The sequence below is a fragment of the Excalfactoria chinensis genome, chromosome 4, assembly GCF_039878825.1.
Source record: "Excalfactoria chinensis isolate bCotChi1 chromosome 4, bCotChi1.hap2, whole genome shotgun sequence".
In the NCBI taxonomy this organism is placed as follows: Eukaryota; Metazoa; Chordata; class Aves; order Galliformes; family Phasianidae; genus Excalfactoria; species Excalfactoria chinensis.
The window spans coordinates 64575750-64595750 of NC_092828.1; the positions used below are offsets into that span (position 1 = coordinate 64575750).

The 20001-nt window shown below is 37.7% G+C and overlaps 1 protein-coding gene across 2 annotated transcripts; it reads left to right on the forward strand.

Annotated features, from left to right (window-relative positions):
• Positions 1–1280: 1280 nt before the first annotated feature.
• On the forward strand, positions 1281–18417 carry NAF1 (nuclear assembly factor 1 ribonucleoprotein). Of its 2 annotated transcripts, none has more exons than XM_072335328.1 (9): positions 1281–1386; positions 2690–3194; positions 4579–4717; positions 4916–5009; positions 7385–7467; positions 8435–8595; positions 13035–13086; positions 15195–15300; positions 16932–18417. In XM_072335328.1, exons 2-9 carry the CDS (start codon positions 2920–2922, stop codon positions 17342–17344), a joined length of 1323 nt encoding a protein of 440 aa, XP_072191429.1. In that variant the 5' UTR covers positions 1281–1386; positions 2690–2919; the 3' UTR covers positions 17345–18417. The 2 variants fall into 2 exon arrangements, with proteins under 2 accessions (XP_072191429.1, XP_072191428.1); XM_072335327.1 differs by having other exon boundaries at positions 1347–1386; positions 2872–3194.
• Positions 18418–20001: the final 1584 nt, after the last annotated feature.

Genomic DNA, 20001 nt, shown 5'->3' on the forward strand with positions numbered 1-20001 from the left:
TACACACCTGTCTTAGCAGCAGGAATCTATCAAACAAATTTAGAAAACAACACCTCCAGAGAGCTTCATCAAAGAAACTGCAGGCAGAAAACAGGCCTTCAGTCATGTCTGCACTGTCTTGACAGCTGACGTTGAATTCCAGCCCTAGCAGTATTATTTCTTAACTGTCTACATCTTGAGAATTAGTTTTACTGCTACAGTGATTCAAGCGTTCATCTATGAAATTATTCTTTTCACAGAACATCTTCAAGCTTGTGTTGCTACATCGCAGGTTACTTAAAAATATCCTGGTTGAAAGGATGATGATGATGTTTACCATACATCATGCTTTTCACTATCCTCATTCTAACATAAACGCTATCTTATATGATAGAGGCTAAGCTGAAGTGTTCAGATGAAATCAAGTATCTTCTTGTTGGAAAAATGCTGTGAGTTCTGCACGAATATGGAGGAAACTGTCAAAACACAATCTAGTTGCCAGTGTACAACTACAAAACACTTAACTAAAGCACTTTAAAAAGCAGGAAAGGCAAACTGTGACAGTTGAACTATTTTACTTATATAAGGACAAATAGAAACTTGAATATGCTTTTGCTTTGATAAAAAGTTTATATTTAGCAAATAAAATTAATTTTCATTACCTCATTACTCAACTACATCTGCCCCACATTGACATCAATTTTTATACCTTTTACTAGGAAATTATTTGATGTATATAAAGCTTTGTCTGCTTTGGGAAATCACTCCCAGCCACACTGACCAACTTCCTCACACAAACTCACAAATCTTCCATAAGAGTCCATTTCGGGTAACTCTCCAGTCTCAGTTCTGAAAAGCGAAGAAAATAAATTTTTAACCCCCTCAAAATAATAACAATCTTCCCTGCCTTTATTTTAAAATTAAAGTACTACAGGATTCATTTTCATGGCATTGGATTTTAGTAGGTTTCTGCCTCTACTTCCATATATACGTAATTTTACTCACTTTGTTAGGGATAAGAACATATTTGCCACAGAGATTCAATATAAAGCAATTTTATGAATGTGCAATATTTAATTATTGTGTGCCAGCCTTGTATGACTTTGCAAAGATCCTTTTAATTAAAGAGCATGAAGTGCAGGGCAGTGATACTTAGACCACATGCTTTACATGGTTCGGGACCTCCATGTAGTCACTAGAGAAGATTCATGTAGCAGAAATGCTAAGCCATGGCCTGAAACGGTGACAGAGCACCTGGTGGGAAGGGAGCTCAGGTGCATGCAATGTACCTGAGTGATTGGAAGGGGTGAAGCCAGGATCCACTCCTTCCCAAAGCTCATTTAAGGGTTGGCAGTGGAGGGAAGGGTATTTTCCTGGAGACCCCTGATGTTTAGAGGCCTTCTAAAGGTAAGCAGTTTGTTTCCTTCATTTCTGTGTTTATGGTTGCTGCATTTGGGCCCGTTCTTATTTGTTGCAGGTGGGGCTTTGCCACCCTGCTGTTATTCCAGTACTTTCCATTGAGTTATAGAATTGCAATTCCTAACCAAGGTGTTCTGAGTAGTTATGCAATGAGTTTAATTCTGCCCATTGTTTATACAGTTCTTTACATAGGCTCCTTGCTTAGGACAGTACAAAAAACTTGAGGTGCTTGTGATGTTAAACTTCTTGTGGAAACTTCTCTTAATATGTCTCTCCTGTTTAGCCTATATATTATTTTAGATATTTTTTTAGATAGCTGTAAACAAAAATACACTTATGTGTACATGCTTAATTATCCTACTAAGCTGTCAGTGTTTTGCAGGCTGGTTTGGTCCAGTTCTGTGACCAGTGGGGCAGAGGGATTTTGCAAAATCTGTGCCTCCAGAAAAAGGAAACAGGGGACCCCAAAATAATTAAAAACAGTGGCAACGATCTGAGGAGAATGAAACTAATTTTACTAAATCTGGTATCAGCAAGGTAACACATTATAACACAATATAATTAGAATTGAAGCTAATAAACCAAATATACTGGAAGAGTATCTGAAAGCCGTAGGCCTTACAGTAATACCAAAGAGATGTGCGCAGCTGGGATGGGCAGCAGTGAGCAGGAGCAAAGGAGAACTGGAACTAGAGCACTAACACTTTAACTCCCAGTGCACTACATAATGTTATGATGTGGAGTACCAGTAAACAAAAATCATAAAACCGTGACATAAACTCGTATGGCAGCTGCCCTTACATGTTGTGAACTAAGAATGGAACAATCAGAGAAAGAGATCTATCTTCTGGTACGTGCTCACTTCAGCCTGCCTGGGGTATTTGTGAAGCACACTTCTGACTCTTTATTAAACGCTGCCCAGACAGTCTGAAGGAGAAGCAAGTGTTTTGAGTATGCTCTATGCGGAGCTGAAGGGGAATCTTATTACATGGAAATTCTGTATTACAAAACATATCGCTCCCTCCTCTGCCTCTCACCATACATTCTAATCTTGGTCTTTTTTTTGTGCTCTCACCATCTTATTTATTTTTATTTTTATCATTATTATTATTATTAATTATGATTTTCCTCTTTAGAATTACTTTGCACTCCGGCATTCATTCATTTGCTGGGAGTGAAAGCTCTGTTTGGAAGCCAGTCTACAGCAAATTATAAAGATTTTAAAGTTTTCATTCTTATTATTATTATCTAATTTTAATTACACACATCCCTTCTGCACGTTGTCACGCAGGAGCCGCGGCATCTTGCAGCCCACTAAGTCTGCAGAGAGCTCCCATGCAGAGGAACAGCAGCTTTGTCTTTTGGAGAAGCCTAATGCAGTCAAAACCTTAACGTGTTCAATTTAATCGCAGCGTTTACTATCCGTAAGAATAAACCAGAGCTTTACAACTCGGTACCATTACTTTATACAAGCTCTTAATTGAAAGGCTGCAAGGAGAGGGAAGCACCCGCCTCCTGCGCATGCGCCCTGCCCGTCACCGGCCGGAAGCCACGCGGGACGCGGTGATGGCGGCTCAGCAGGAGGTGGTGGAGCGGCTGCTGACCCTCACGGTGGAGCCCAACTCTGCCGGCGAGGCGCCGGGCGTGGAGGAGGGGGAGCGGAGGTCGGCGAACTCTCCGGGTCCCCCGGATAGTGAAAAGGGCGGCCCGGACCAGCCGCCCTTCGCTGAGGGAACGCGCCCTTGCACGCCGCCCACGGAGGCTCCCGGCGAACACGCTGCTTCGGACTCGGAGAGGTGGGCTTGGGCCGGCGTGGGGGGGCCGGTGGGCGCTTTGCGGGGCTAGGACTTGCTCTGCCCCCCCAACCCGTGTGTTCTTACGAAAACACTTACCTTACACGCTCATCAGTGTTTTGGTATTCAGTGTAGTTGATGAAAGTTAACTTAAGGGCCTCTGAAACCTGCACGTCTCTTCCCAGCTTCAGTGAGATCTGCGTCTTCCTTCTGTGCCGTTTTGGTTTGATAATGCCAGGTTGGTGTATGCCCGTTCAAACCATCAGTGGTTTCTGGGAAGTCTTAAAGGTCTCCTCTCGAGTTTCTCTAAAGTGTAATGCTCTAATGCTGTAAAGTTTCCACAATCAAACATTGTATTGGCTCATTTCAAGTTTTCGTTAGACATGATGAATGATGGAGGGAGAGTTTCCTGGTTCATGGCTCAGACATCTATAGTTTTGCTTCCAATATCTGTTTCAGTAATTTCTAAAAGTTCTTTGGAATCTTTAAACTACCGCATATAGCTGACAGCATCATAAAGTTCCTTTGTTTTTGTTTCTTTTTCCTCAGCCCTCCACAGCTTGTTTTTTAATAGCCAAATGTTATTTTGCCTTTCTATTTTGATTTTTCTGGGAAGAAGTTCTTAGTTGGCTTTTTCAGAGGATCTGTTCGTGGTGGTGTACTTACTTGTTGACTTATTTTTTATCCTCTTTGTTAGAATTACAGCCACAGATAGCTGAAAGCAATCAGTTTGATTGTGAGGGGAACAATGTGATATCAAGAATCTAGAAGAGAGCACTTTCTGTGTTTTATTTATTGCTCTTTCGAAATTCTGTGTTGTTAACTGCCAGATAGTATAATAAAGGCTCGGTGCTGGTTTGTGAACGTTTGCTTGTATCACTGTTTAAGATTTGTGAGGTGTTTTAAGTTGCCAGGACTGATTCCTTCATAGTGCTTGTTTCGCCTGCAAGCTCCTGAATAACGTAGCCTTTTGCTGCAAGAAATATGTCAACACAAGTAACGCTTATGGAATTCTTACTTATATCTGTGAAAATGAATTCTTCGTAATGCAAGATGCATTCCTTGGAATTAGTATTTTCTTGACTCAGAACGCTAACACCAGCTTGAAGCTATAGCAAGATTGGCTGTGGTACGTAGGTAGCTTAGTATGTTATTTTTCGAAACTACTTTTGCTGAGCTGTGTTTAGCACTTGTTCTGAACTGCTGAAACCATCGCTCTTCTCAGCTTCTTTGTGGTCTTGTCTAGTGGCTTTGTTAGGATCAGGAAAGATTTCTTTTATATACAAATGTATTAAAGAAAATGTGCTGCACAAGGTGTAATGTAGCAGTTTTTAGTAATTTTAATATAGGAGTCCATATTTTAACTCCATCTTTTTTTTCTGTTCAGTGATACAGATTCAGGTAGTTCATCAACTACATCATCCTCTTCATCTTCTCCTTCGGTAGTATCTGATGATGATGATCATCCAAATGAGAAGGATAACAGAACACAGTGCATTAGAACAAAAGATGAGTTGCCCCTCAATGTAAGTAAAAAGTAGTGTCTTTTTAAATGTTTTTCTAGTGACTCAACCTGAAGTAATTTATATATTTTTAAATTGTCAGGGAAACAGTGATTAAATGTACACTTTTTGCACTAGTTCAGGTACATAGCATGGTTAATAGTTTAAAATGTGTTCTCTTTCTCTATTTCAGTGGTGAATGTGTGACTTTATTATTTTCAGGAACTGCCTCCTGTTGAAGATCTAACTGTAATTCTGCCTGATAATGTTGAACTGAAGCTTTTTGGGACAGTTTCCAGTATCATTGAGCAGCTAGGTAGGCAAGATAAGTTGAACTAAAAGGTTTTTTTTTCTTTAATATTTTTTGTGTATCTTTACATTAGTTGTTTGTGAACTCTTCCACCAAAGTTTCAGTACAGCTGCATTCTGTTTCACAGTGCTGCTAAGCCTTTCTGTTGATTCTCTGCCCTTATTCAGGAAAGGGGCAGCAGATTTCTGAATGGGAACAGATCTAAAGCACTTGTGTTGAATTCTCCTTTAGTTTGATGGCCTTTATGTGGTATGTGAAATAAAAGTTTTGCGGAAGTTGTTATTGTTAAAACTTCTATACTGTATTTTTTGTTAAACTTATTTGAAGTGCTTTGTGCTGCTTAAATTACTTTTAAGCTTATGAAGTGAGTTTAAAAACAGTGCAGTTATGTTGAGTAGGAAACAAATGAATTGAATGACATTTGCTGTTAAAATTCCTTTTACCGTAAAAGACTCTGGGTAATACAAGCAATTCCTTAACAATTTTCTGCTGCATTGGTTCAGGATTAATCTCTAGAAGCTTGCTGAAGGTGGTGGTTTCTTCAATGATTGTTCTGTTTTTCTACTTGTCCTTTCTTATTCATAGTAAAGAAGATGGCTTTCTGCTGAAACAATAGTTAGGAAAGGTAGGGAGAGACTTCTTATAAGGACAGATAGCAACAGGATGAGGGGAGGTGGCTTTGAACTGGAGGAAGACTTAAACTAGATATTAGGAAGAAATTCTTTACTGTGGGGTTGGTGTGAGACACTGGAACAGGTTGCCCAGTGATGCTGAGGATGTTTCCTCCTTGGGAGTATTCAAGGCCAGGTTGGATGGGACTGTGAACAGCCTGGTCTAGGGGGAGGTGTCCCTTCCCACAGTGGGGGGGAAGTAGGGGGAACTAGTGATCTTAAAGGGTCCTCTGAAACTGTTCTATGCGTTGGTGTTGCTGGACTGTTGCTCAGGGATATTTCCAGTGGGGATTAAGCAATGCACTCAGTTCTTTCACTGTGTATTTCCCTCGCTGCCTAAATTCAGTGAACTATTAAGTGTCTAGCATTGTTTTGGGCTTGCTCGGCATGTCACAAGATGTCTGCAGGTTTAAATTGCAGCAGAACTTGAAGAGTTTTAGCTTGGGGAAGCATTTACTTCTTCTGTTATGTAAGCTTCGAAGAGAGAATTTTGTTAGCTTTTGGTGAAGTTATATGTTGACACTAAGTGCTTGAATGACTTTGATTGGCGTCGAGAGTGCTTAATTGAGCATTCTGTTTTAGGGTGGGAAAGATTACGTTCATAATCAGATTTGTTTAATGCTGCTGTATCTCTTGACATCTTTAAGTTTAATTCCTGCTGAAAGTCAAGACAGAATATTTCTGTTGCTTGCTGCAGTAGATATAAGCAGGAAACAAAGGTGAGAGTAAACGATTCTAGAAGTTTCTGTAAAGAATAAGCCCTTTGAGTCTGGAAAATAGAAAAATGAAATACATTCATAGCCTATGTATCAAATTCTTTATCTAGTACAGGAAAAGTGTACTTCTGTGTCTCTTTCTAAGTGTTTAAGTCTCATAGATATTTCATTTTTCAAGGTACTGAAACAGCTTGCACACTCTGGCTGCTCATACCATCATTTATCATGAATTGTCCCAAATGTAGTATGGATCTATTATACGACCCAAAAGTGCAGTGTTTTCAAACTGTATCTGCTCACATAAATAATGCTATTTTAACTGGTCTGCTAGGCAACTTTTGTGTTCTTGTCTGCTTTCTGTCAGTTACTAGGAGGATAAATTGCTATCTCTATTCAACTTTTCTTGGAATAATTTATTTTGGAATGTTAAGAGGGCAGAAAAACACTTACATGTATCTATGCTTTAAGGAAAAAAAAAGCCTGCTGTGCATTCATTTAAGAAACAACTTAAGGAAAACAGATGGTTCACATAAGTGCTAGGTGCAAAAAGGAAGTCTGAAATATCTGGTCTCCTGACTTCATCTACAGAGAGCAGTAGTTCTGTGAACTGATGCAAATTTTGTCACTAATTACAAGTGAAGGACTTAATGATTGTATTTTAGCATGTAGACAAGAATTTCTAGGATAAGTGCTGATGTTTTTCACACAGAGGGTGGTGTCACACTGGAACAGGTTGCCCAAGGAGGCTGTGGATGCCCCATCCCTGGAGGCATTCAAGGCCAGGCTGGATGTGACTCTGGGCAGCCTGGTCTAGTGGTTGGACCCTGCACATAGCAGGGGGGTTGAAACTGGGTGATCGTTGTGATCCTTTTCAACCCAGGCCATCCTATGATTCTATATATTTGCTTTGTAAATAACTGTGGTTTATTTCCCTGCAGTTAACTACGTACTCCTGTTGCAACTTAGTTTTATTTGATTTTGTTTTCCATTTTAGTAATAATTGAATCACAGAGAGGCCTACCTCCAATAAATGAGGAAAGCATAATTTTTAAAGAAGATCGACAAGCAGCAGGAAAGGTGGGTGTGTGTGTGTAAAGTGTAGTAACTTGTTGTTCTGGTGTTAAATTTAAAGGTATTATTTTATGTTTCAACAAATACTGTCCAAGTCATCCAAGTGAAATGTTTCCTTGATACACCATTTTTCCTTGAGATTTTTAGCATCATTTACATTTTTTTTAATTTCATGGAATTAATTGTTATCCATATGAATTACAGTGTGTTGAATTTCTCACATTTGATGGATGTGCTTGTGGTTGCTTTCGGATACTAGATGTTATTAATTATTAAGCTGTGCTCTTTTATTGCCAGGAGAATTTTTGAGTTTTAGGAAATATGGGAAATGTTTGCTTAGCTGTGCTCTGATGTTGTAGTCTTAGGCCCATGGGTGCTTTATGCAACTGTGATGAAGAATGTTTGCAGAGAGCAGCATTGGTTTGAATTTTGCATGTTTTCTGTAGAAAGAAAGCAATTGTGTGGAATACACTACCATAACGTCTGTGCTGGCTTTGAGAGGAACACAAAAATCTAGCATGAAATTGAAGGTGTTCAATGCAATATCAATCAAAATTATCTCTATGGAGTGACAGAATGGACATGAGAACTAACATAATGACATCTTGCAGAAAGAAACTTAGAAATAATCAGATTATTCAGGTGTTCAGATTTGAAAGCAAAATGGAGAGAGAAAATTGGAGGACTAATAAAGGTAAAGATGACTAGAGTTAAGGAAGCTGACATTGAAGGCAGTATATTCGGGTGGGCTAAGGTGAAATAAACATTAAAAAAACTTTCAAGTTATGACTCACAGTATCTAGGGAAATACATTGCCGAACAAATGTAGTAATAAAGGTATGACATGAAGGTAACTTTGCTGCAATTTGAAAACATCTCTGAATTCCTAAATACAAAGTGTCTGAAAGCTTTGCAGTTCTGTACAGTGAGATGAGCTTCTAATATGGTCATTTAAATAAATTTTGTGTTTCAGGTATTTGAAGTGTTTGGTCCTGTTCAGCATCCCTTTTATGTGTTAAGGTTCAACAGCTCTGAACATATTAAAGCAAGAGGTATTAATGTGCAAGACAACATGTACTTTGCTCCATCTGTGGAAGACTTCACCCAGTACATATTTGCAGAGAAACTACAACAGTGAGTCTGACTTCTTTTCTGATCTGCTTGTAGTGTATTTCTTAATATAGCTGAAAATTATAAATTAAAGTTCAGGCTTGAGTGAGAAACTATAGGACTTTGCTTGACACACTTTTAGTTATTCTCAACTGCGTTGTAATAACAGGGTTGTACTGTTCTGCTTTTCAGCACAGTACAGAGTAACTGCAAGCTTCCAATGCTTTACAGTTACTGAGGTTTGATAGCTTTTGATTCAGTTTAATACTTAATTTTTATTATTTTCTTGTATAAACACCATAACCAGAATTAGAATGTATTTGAAGAACAAAAAATAGTTTCAAACCTGGATTTAGCAAGATGAACTCACGTGTTTTTTTGTTACAAAGTCTAGTAGCTTAATGTGACTTAATACCTTACTATAACCTTGTGTGAATCTTGAAAAAGCTGGTATTTACTATTTTCAATTACAAAGCCAGAACTGAAACTTAATTATTTAAAAAAAAAATAAATTCTTAAGTAGATGAAGAACAGTTCTGTATGGAAATGGCTTGCTTTCAACTCATTGGTATTTGTGGGGGGGATGATGATCAGAAATTTTTCAATAGCATTTGTCTGTCTGAGGCACATAGAATTATGCAGTGGTTTGGGTTGGGAAGGGACCTTTAAGATTGCTTAGTTCCAGGCCCTGTGATGGGCAGGGGCACCTTGTGCCAGACCATGTTGTATATAGCCCCTTGTGGCTTGGCCCTGAGTACTTCCAGGGAGGGGGCACCCACAACTTGCTGGGCAGCCTAACACATTCCAGTGTCTCACCACCCTTGCAGTAAAAATTTCTTCCTAATATTTAGTCTAAATTCATTTTCTTCCAGTTCAAAGCCATTTTCCCTCATCCTTTTGGTATATGCCCATATAAAATGTCCCTCCTCTGCTTTCTTGTAAGGTCTCTTCAGATACTGGAAGGCCACTATAATGTCTCCTCAGAGCTTTCTCTTCCCTAGACGGAAGACCCCCAGCTCTCCCTCTCAGCCTGTCCCAGTAAGGGAGGTGTTCCAGCCCTCTTACATCTTTGTTGCCCTGCTTTAGATCCAATCTAACATCTCCATGTCCTGCTTGTGTTTGGGCGCTCCTGAACTGGATGCAATACTCCAGGTGTGGTTTCACAAGTGTGGAGCAGAGGGGCAGAATCGCTTCCCTTGACCTGCTAGTCACACTTCTCTTGATGTAACCCAGGAGGATACAGTTAACCTTTAGCTAGCAAGCACACATTGCAGCCATGTCAAGGGGTCTCTCAAGCCATTCTGTGTCCAACCTATATCTGTGGTTGTGATTGCCCTTATCTAGGTGCAGGACCTTGCACTTCGCCTTGTTGAACTTCATGAGATTGGCATGGGCCCACCTCTCCAGCCAGTCCAGATCCCTCTGGATAGCATCCCTTCCCTCTATTGTGCCAACTGTACCACTTGGCTTAGTGCCACCGCAAACTTGTGGAGGGTGTGCTCAGTCCCTCTGTGCATGTTGCCTTCAAAGGTGTTAAGTAACACCAATCCCTGAGGAATGCCACTCATCACCAGTCTTTAGTTGGACAGTCAGTTATTGACTTCCAACACTGAGTGCAACCGTCCAACCAATTCCTTATCCAGTTCATTCATCAAATCCATTTTTCTCTGATTTGGTGACCAGGGCGTCATGTGGGGCAGTATTAAATGCTTTGCACAAGTTCAGGTAGACGTTGTCAGTTGCTCTTCTTATATCCACTGACTCTGTGTAAGAATAGGACTTGTTGCCATTCAAATGATAAGAGTGAAATATAGGCTTTAAGAAATAAGGTGTAGTAATGGACTGCTGAACACTAATTATTTATTGGTTAATTGCCTGAAACATCTCTACTTTGAAAATCTGTCACACATGACTTAGTCTTTGTTAGTATTATTCCTCATCTGACCTTTTATTAAATAAAAAGAGAAAAGTAATGCTTGTTGTCTGCATTAGTTGCAGCTTGAGTATCTGCAGGAGTCTTTTTTTCTTTTGTTTATTTTTTCCCTTTTGGAAGCAACAGGTGTTTAAACTTGATTTTTTAGTGAATACCAAGATAATTTTCTCACTGTGCTGCTGCTTTGCGTTTTCTTCAGCATTTGGATGCCAGCTGGTCTTTGATTTGTGCTGCTAGACTTTGTTGCTTAGTACAGTAACTGCACACACTTCAGGCATCTGCTTTCTGCATCTATTAGTGAAGTACATACTCAGCATATGCAATGGGTAACTTGTGTTTTAGTTTGCATGCTTTGCAAGTAGTTTTGGGAGCTGATTGCCTTTCAGTAGAACTTTACTCTTATGTGTGGTACAAAATTGAACACTAGCTAAGATTTTTTGCACTTTCACATCTTATTGGCAACTGGACAGTGTGCCAGACGTTGTTTTTTGCCTTGCATTAAAAATGAGTAGTGTTTGTTGTAGTCTGCAGTATTGTATCTTTTGGATTATTGTTTTTCTTTAATTTCTGGTTATTCCCAGGGAAGGTTCTTAGTCTTCTGTGACATAATTGGTACATTTTGTTGGAGCTACCTTTTCACAGGGCAGGTAGGGTTGGTCATATCAGGTGGAAAATGAACAATTTTCATTTCTTATCTCTACTATAATATCTATCTAAGGAAACCAAGATGACAAAGACAATAGGAAAATTGAGCTTCAGTCAGAGTCAGTGCCACACAGTAGGGCTTTCGGACCTTAGTGGACTACAAATTTGTTGACTTGGGTTTCTGTTTTTTTGTTAGTTTTTTTGACTCTGCAGATGAGCATAAGGTTTTAAAAATGCTACTCAAAACTGTGGTAGTACCTTGAAAAAGAAAGTAATTGGGTTTAAGATCTGAAATACACCCTATGTTTGAAGCAATTTTGAAATCTGCCTTGCGATTTGCTTGCATTGTACAACGTTGCATTGATATGAATAAGGCTTACACTTCACAGCAAAATGGATGGAAATGTCATTATTCAGCATAAGACTTCCTGAATGCAAAGTAATATGTTCCTAAAAATAGTTTCTGCGTTTTTGCCTGTATTGCCTGAAACATGGAACAATTCTAAACAGGCTCATGTATTCCTATGATTTTTCTGAGCCACCTTTTAGACTTTCAGGTCTTTAGATTCCTGACGTCAGATATTCTTAAATTTACTGTTATTTGCAAGAGTTAAATAAATATCTCAAAGCATGAAAAATGTTTATTTTGCTGAAATAGTTAAGGATGATTCGGCAGACTAGAGATAAGTGTAACCGTTCATCAGACAGTCTAGGATTACTAACGTCAAAAACTGAATCTTGCATAGTGCCTAATGATCACAGGTTTTGGAGTTTTATGCATGCTCTGGTATTTCTGGAAGGCATTTATTACCCTGAAATAACAAGATAGGAGGGAGAAACAAAGAAGTTTTATGTTTAATGAGAAGCAGTGTGTTTATTGCCTAAGTAGAGTGCTTTTTTTTGCAAGCTAGGAGAAATTAATCATGTAAAGATCTCTTATTGTCCTTCCTTTCCTGTAGCAATTTCTGTTAATTGAACTTTAAAACAGTTTGCATTCCCAGATTTACTGATAATGATCAAAGTGCTGTTTTCATGGTTTTCTAGTGATGCATAAAGACTGAGCTTTAGTTTTAGGGGTTGAGGCACAAAGTATCTCCAAGGCTGCCTGATGTTGCTGGCTGCCCTGTAGTTTGATATTGCTGCTTGATTGTTTCTACCTTGTTGAGTATGTAACAACACTTGGCAATTAGAGTGCTGATAACATTACTTTTGCAAGTAATAATGTTTACCATTTCATGATTTTTATATACTTTGCATAAATAAGGATTGTCTTAATGTTTCAGACCAAAGTATATTAAGTCTGGGAGGAGTGTATTCTACAGACTTGAACAGGATAATTTAAACTTGTCTCACAAAGTTGCTATTGATCTACTACTACTACAAAATTTGTTTTGGTGGTTGTTGGGCAAGAAAATTCTTTATTCTGTAAATGTCTTTTCTTTAGCTTTCTAATTTCATATTTACAACAAAATAGATGGAATTTACTTGTCTACTTAATGCTGTCACAATAGAATTGTTGAATAGAGTTTTATTCCAAAATCACTTTTATAGATACACTTTAAGTCTGTGTTCTTCTAGACGCATTTGGTGTCCTTTTGAACTGGAGATGTGGTCTGAAGGCACAAGAGGTAAAAGGGAAGAGCAAGAAATCTTGTGACTTTAGCTAGCATAACAAAGTTGCAGTGAACTATCCCAATTCAACAAAGCCATTTACATTTTAAGAAACATGGTATGAGGACCTTAGTCAAAGGTTAATATTAGCTGTGTAATATGTTCAATCCACTCAAAAGAGGAAGGTTTTTCAAGTGGTGTATGTAGTGAAGTTCTAAGTTAACACTTGAGTTAATCTTTCATTACAAATAAAATGCTGTTTTTTTTCTTTTAGGGAAAAAGGGTCAGATGCATCTTGGAAGAATGACCAAGAACCACCACCTGAGGTAACTTATTATTTTTTGTTTATTGTTTTTGATTGCAGAAAATACACAGGCAATTTTCTGTGCAGAGTAATTAGCAGCTTGGTTTTTTTCTTCATTGTGAAGTGAGTCTGCTTTTATGAGAGATGGCCCCCCAATTGCTGTAGAAAGATCTTGTCATCTTTAACTTGCTTTTTGCAATTGAGAATATATGTATGTTTATTTTCAGTTCCACCAGTTCTTCAGGAGTATGTTTGTCAGTCTGAATGACCACCTTTATGAAGCAATGCATCTATATAGCCTAATATTTTTTTTCTGCTAGGGGCATCTCATACTTGCTGTTTTTACGGCAGCTTTATCTTTAGCCCTAACATAAACAATTGTCTGTAGTTAAAGGTTTCCTAATGCTTTGCGGTATTGGATGTTGATTTCTTCATTTAACACCTCTTCTGTTGCATTACTTGAATGGCTCCTTGATGAGGAGCCATTACTTACTGTTTCTTACTATAAAATGCTAGCTTCATGAGGTCTGAGCTTCTTCCATACAAGTGAGAGTTTTTCATGACCATTGTATGGCATCACTTACTGTGGAATCTCTTGAAGTTTATTTCAGTGACGCTCAGGCTTTCTATCCAGCGCTCCTTAACTCCACTAAAACTATACTTCTCATGACTACTGTTTTCTTTAATAGGAACTTACTGCTGTGTCTTCATGGGAAGCTCTAAGCTTGTACCATCCTACCCTGCAGTTTCTACTTTCAGACTGCTGTTTTCAGAATAGCTAGAATTCTTAGTTGTCTTGAGTAGCAATGTGAAAAGGTCTGCCTAGCTGATTTTTCTGAAATATATGAAATCTTGAATGGTTTGGTATGAGCTTCTTAACTCTTAAGTAGGAAAGGATTTTTCTGTTAGTTTTTTTTGGGTGGGATTTTTTTCTCAGTATTGTAACCAATGCTGCATTTGTAGTCAGTATCTCAGGCCAGATTTTCTGGCTTGAAGGAGAGATGTGGCTCAAGCCTTTCAAGCTTTTGTAATGTTTGAAGATATGATAGATCATCACAGGACATCCCAGAATGTTGGCTTTTTTTTCTAGTATGATGTGAAGAATTGTTGTTTTTAAATTTCCTTTTCACCACTGTATCAGTGCAATTTTTGATGTGTGCTCTGAATGTACTAAAATATGCATGATTTTGCTGCTTATTCTTCCCTTTCAGAATTAGGGGGAACAAGGGGTGCAAGCCCTAACCCTTAAGTCACAGAAAGGAGCTCTTTAGTTACTGACACAGTTCTTTCCTGCCATGATTGACTTTGTCCTTCTAGAGGAAGTAAACTCTGACATAAAAGGAATAAAGTTGCACTGAGATTGAATCTGTTGTAAATGATGATATTCTTCTCATCTTAAAATTCTTTTGGATTAATGTGGCTTTTGAAAGTTTAACAGGAACAATATTAGTCAATATATCTGTATCTTTTTTGTATAGGTTTTAATGAAGTTAAATTTAACTGAGTCATAACTGCTTGTCATAAAATAAGAATCCATAATTCACCTACTCCACACTTAGGTGAACTTGCACACTTTTGCAAGCTTTTTTTGGTGATAATTACTAGCCAGCTTCCTCAGTTTCACTAAGCTGCTGCCCTTTTCCCCTTAGTTTTGGTGAGAACTATGTAGATCTGTTACTTGCTGGAACGTCTTTTGAAGAGTGAAATAGAATCTTTTGAAGACTTCAGTTAAATTACCTGCATGTTACTAAAATCTTCACTGCACTTTCAGCAATAAGCTGTAGAAGGCGTATGTGAAAAAATTGTTTGAATTTTAATGTTGTTTTTCCATCAATAAGTTCAAGATCATAACACGTGTTCAGTGAATGACTGTTGCTGTTCTTTAAGAAAATTGCAAAGTATAGCTATAAATTGTGTGACTGCCTTCTGAGAATTTGTAGAGTGCTGAGTTTGATTGTGTTGAGAAGACAGCTGAATACGATGGCTCTTTGAATGCAGAAAATGAAAGGGCAGTGGCAATATTCTTCTCAGCTGACTGCAGAATGGAGTATTTTCTAAATAATTATTTATTTGTATGTCTGAAATTATCTGCATTTTTTTATATACCTTTGTTTTACTTTTTTTAACCAGGCCTTGGACTTCAGTGATGATGAAAAAGAAAGAGAGGCAAAACAAAAGAAGAAGAAGCCGCAAAGTCAAGGAAGGAAGAAAGTCAAAACAGACACAAATGCATCAAGTGAGTAAATACTATGGAAGAATGCTTCCATCTCTTAAGCCGTTTGGAAAAACAGTGATATCTGCCTTAAATTGACCTTTCCTGCAGCTAATCAATGTTTCAATTCTTTTCAAAGTTGCTGTATTCATGAATTTGTGGTTATGTTCCTTAATTTTTTTTAATATAGTGTTTTTTTTTTTAAATATTAAACTGAGAAAGGTAAGTAGTACAGAGCAGGGGGGTTGCCAGCAGAGGCTTAAAGACAACATCAACTAACACAGAGAGCGTGTAGGGCAGATACCAGCTTTTGAAGCTTGGGAATTGTTTTTCAGAGATCATTGTGGTCCAAGTTCATCTGAAGTCTTTGGGTGTAGGGAGAATATAGAGGAATGGTCACCTTTTTAAGATTCAGGGAGTATGTACAACGTGAATGGGAATTTCTTCCATTACCTGAAGAAGTTTTTTTTTTTAAAGTAATATTACTTTAAAAAGAAGTTATCTTGTCCCCTTAGAGTCTCTTTTCACTTGACACGGTCATTAGGTAGTGGAAACTATTACAAGTTATCTATGAAAAACTTTTTTTTACACTTTATTGCACTCTTCTCTGTTTCTTTCTCCAGCTATTGACAAGTTGGCTACAATTGCTGCTGTGCTCTGTTTGTAGTAACCACATATTCCATTGCATTTCTCATGCCTCTCTAATGATAAAAGCATCTTTCTTTACGAATTTCATTTTGGTTGAAAAATGGCTCTTTCTTTAGTCTTAGTGATCTGCTTCTGTCTCATTTTCTGTACTGCTCCTTTTAAATGCTACTGACTCACATCACCTCCACTCTTCCTTTTCTGCTACTGTGCTTGTATTTGGACTCGCTGCTTCAGATTGCTTAATTTCTGGTGTGCTTTTCTCAGACTGACTCCTGCCATCAGGATGCTGCTTTTTTTCCTTTGTACAACTGCTAGACAGTGCACCCCTACAAATTCCTTTCCTCTTTAGCTGGGAGGTCAGCAACTGTCTTGTTAATTGCTTTCTTCAGAGTGCAGTTTATTCCCTTCATTGCTAATGGTTATTTTCTCTCCTGGTTTCTGCTTCTCTGTATTGAATATGGCATGGCTTTCTCCATTCCTATTCTGTGAATTTGTTGCAGAGCTGCATTTTCCTAGGGCTTTTTAAGGCTGTTAGTGAGCTACCTTAAATGAGTGAGAATACAGTAAGAGGAACTGTCTCTGTGTCAAGGGAGTATGGATTATGATTAGCTGTGTTTTTATGTCAATAATGTGCTTTAAAACTTATCTGCAGTTTACTGATGGCAGTGGAATTCAGCTGCACGGACAGCTGGCAAGTTGCAGCATCATCTCAGAACTGGAGTTTTTCTTTTGTGCATCTTCATAAAACTTAGTATACTGACATTGGCTCCGTGTTATAGCCTTCATTAGGAGGGGAAAGAAGAGGAATACAAAGTAGCAGTGCATTTTATTATGAACTCTGAATGAATGCATATGTGAAACTTTCAATAGGAAGAAAATTCTTTGAAAGACAAATGCTGAAAATTAACTGGCTAAAGATACAGCCTGCCCTTGAGAATCTTGAAAGATTTGTGAGGATTAAATGTAAACTTTAAAAAATATTAAAGTGTTTTTGTGTTCTTTTTAAGGTGAGCATAAAGGACTTCATCAGCCAGTGCAACAGCCTGCTTCAAGTTATTCAAGGGGATACCATGGCAGAAGATTCTCTGGGGATCCATTTCCTTCTCCATCAGGACCCCCGGGATTTCCTAGACCACCCATTAGACCACCACATCTATACTCTTCAGACAGCAGGATACATCAGGAGTCTCCAGTGTTTCCACAGCCTCATAGAAAAGAACATCCAATGATGCAACAGTATCCCTTTCCTCCTCCCGTTTTTGGTTCTGTTAATGAGATGCATCAATTTCACCTTCCGCCTTCAAACCCAAATATGATTTGGACAGGCCCAAACATGTACAACTCGTATCCATTTTTGCCACCCCCACAGCCGCCACCTCCACCTCCTCCAGATAGCCATCCTCAGTTCAGGCCTTATTAGGTTTCCATAAACGTGTATAGGATGTTGCAGTTTAGGGGGAGGAAGAATAGAATGCCTAGATCATGTTTGCTTATTTTTGAGATGGTTTTTTTCCTGCAAGAACGAAACAAAAGCAGAGCTTAATACTTTGTGGGATGTCCACAAAATATTTTTTCCTATGTTCTTTTTGTTTCAAAGAAGAAAACTGTATAGTTAAAAAAAAAATAATTGTTATCAAATAATGGTTTATTTTTATAACTTCTATCAGTTTAGGATGCTAACAAATAAAAATTTTTTGGAGACTGCTATGTAGTGGTTGAAATCTCTTCATTAATTGAATTTTAAGTAACTGTTTTGTGGTTATTGGGGGTATTTGGCGTAGTTGTTATTAATAGTCTTAGTTATACTGCTGTGCTAAACTATCTTTTTATTTTGGCAAATTTTACAGTTATTTATATGGAAAACAAAAATCAGACCTAATTTTTAATCTAGATTTAACTTTGTTTATACAAGTTATAAATGTTTGCTTTTCAACTTCTAACACTTAGTTAATATCATGTTAACTGAAAGAATGGAGCTGGATTGTCTGTTTTAATTGGTGAGAGTAGATAGATCATAGTTCGAACCAGGCATTAAATTACTTGGTCAGATCTGGTATCCTACAATAGGTATAGAAGGACAACACTGAAACCTATTGACTAGTATACTTTGAGATTAATATTAGGATGTAACTGCATAGAATGGGAAAACTAAAGGCAATGGTAACTTCTGTAGGTTGTTTTTATGCCTAGTGCTGGTATGTCCATGGATGCATATAGACTTTTGTCAGCCTTTCTAAGAAGTCATCAGATCTTAGAGAGATGATATTTAATTTCAGAATTTCATTGATTCATTTTGGACACAAAAGGCATGTGGCACTGGATTGATTAGTTTTTTCCAGCTTGCTTCTGTGAGGGGTTGGAATTGTCAACCAAAAGCAGTTTGGAACAAGCTCTTCCTGGCCAAAGATGCAATTCTGCAGTTGCAATTTCTTAGCGTCTGAGGATGTGGCTCTGACTGATTGACTAGAATAAAAATACTTAGCTTTGCATAAAGGGGTGTGTGTGTGTGAGGGGGGGTTGGGAGGGTAACAGGATCATAAAGGTGGCTTTTTTCACATTGAAAATATCATTAATAGTTGTATAATCAGACAGAGTGTTTAGACTTGTACAGCAAGTGTTTTTAATCTCACTCATTGGCCTCATTAGGTTCTTTGGATAAATATTTAAAGGCTAATTAAGCTCTGCAGGTATAGTTTTTTATCTTGAATTCCAAATGAAGTGGAACTTTAACATGTAGATGAGGTACTGTCATCTAAAGAGGCTGTTAAATCTGAAAATCTAATTCATAGTTTCTTTTGTATACTGAGATTGGTTCTAAGGTTTATTTCATAGGTGCTCAACTGAGAAGGCTGCATGGATCTCAGATATGATTATAGTAAAAAGAAGCAGAGATCTATATATACAGCAGCATCAAATTCTGTTTCAGAACAGTAGCATTTGGTAGTTTGGTTCTTGCGTATTTTTTGTACTAAGACTGTCTAATATTCATTTAATGTAAATGCATACATTTTTCAAGGGATGAAAGAGGTGAATTTCTGTCTGAGCTGTAACCCAAGTATTGCTATTGGGAGTGACGGGTATTAAGCTTTTTGTTGAGTTCTCAGTGTAGTTGCAGTTAATACCAGGTTTGGTTTATCTGAAATTAACTCAGTTGGAGTTTTATTTTTACTTTGTTTAGCTGTGAAAGCAAATTGTTATGACTGGATGGATATGATGAATTTTTTTATGTACTCTTAATTGTACTATATACAGTACAATTCTATACTGTATAGAAAGTGTGTGTGCTAATGTTAACTATTACTTCTATTGAGATTTTCTTAATGTATAATACTGTTCATTTCTTTATTCTGTAGTAATTTGATCTGGACTAATAATGTAAGCTGTTCAGATTTCAGTTACATGAAGTTTATACTGTTTCCCCATGAAAAGATTTTGCATGCAAAAATAGATGCATGTATAAAGAGAAGTTACACAGTGTGATAGAGTTTTGTTATGATGTAAGCTCAGTTTTTAATGCTTGGGTATCATCTGCAGTACTGTTTCCTTGCATGTGTGTTTTTTGTTGAAACAAATTTAAAGGGTGTTCTGTCATGCTGCAGGACCTTTGCTTGGAATTCACTTTAGTTCTTCATGATAAAATTATTTGAGAGCCAGGTACTATTGCTGAGTTGGAAATATATAATGAAATATGTTGAAATACTTTTTTTTTTTTTTTAAATCAAATTTGGTTTTTTTGCTGTAAAACTTTAACACTTGTATGCTACTACAGTTAGTATTTCTATTACAGATGCATAAAGACAGAAAGGATCGAAATGTTTTCCTTCTGGCTAATGATTGCATCCAGTCCTGATGCCTATTAGAAACTCACTGTAGTTTGTTTTCGTTCAGTAAGATGGTTGGGAAGTTTGTGATAAAATGCTGTTGTTTTTTTTTTTGTTTGTTTGTTTGTTTTGGTGTTTTGTAGCTTCTCCTTCTCAAAGGTGAGTGTAGCATTGTCAGCATCAAAGAAGTTTTTAGTTCTGGGCAGAGTTTCAGTAGGTGCTGGAATTAGTCAGTGGCTCAATGACTTTTGGCCAT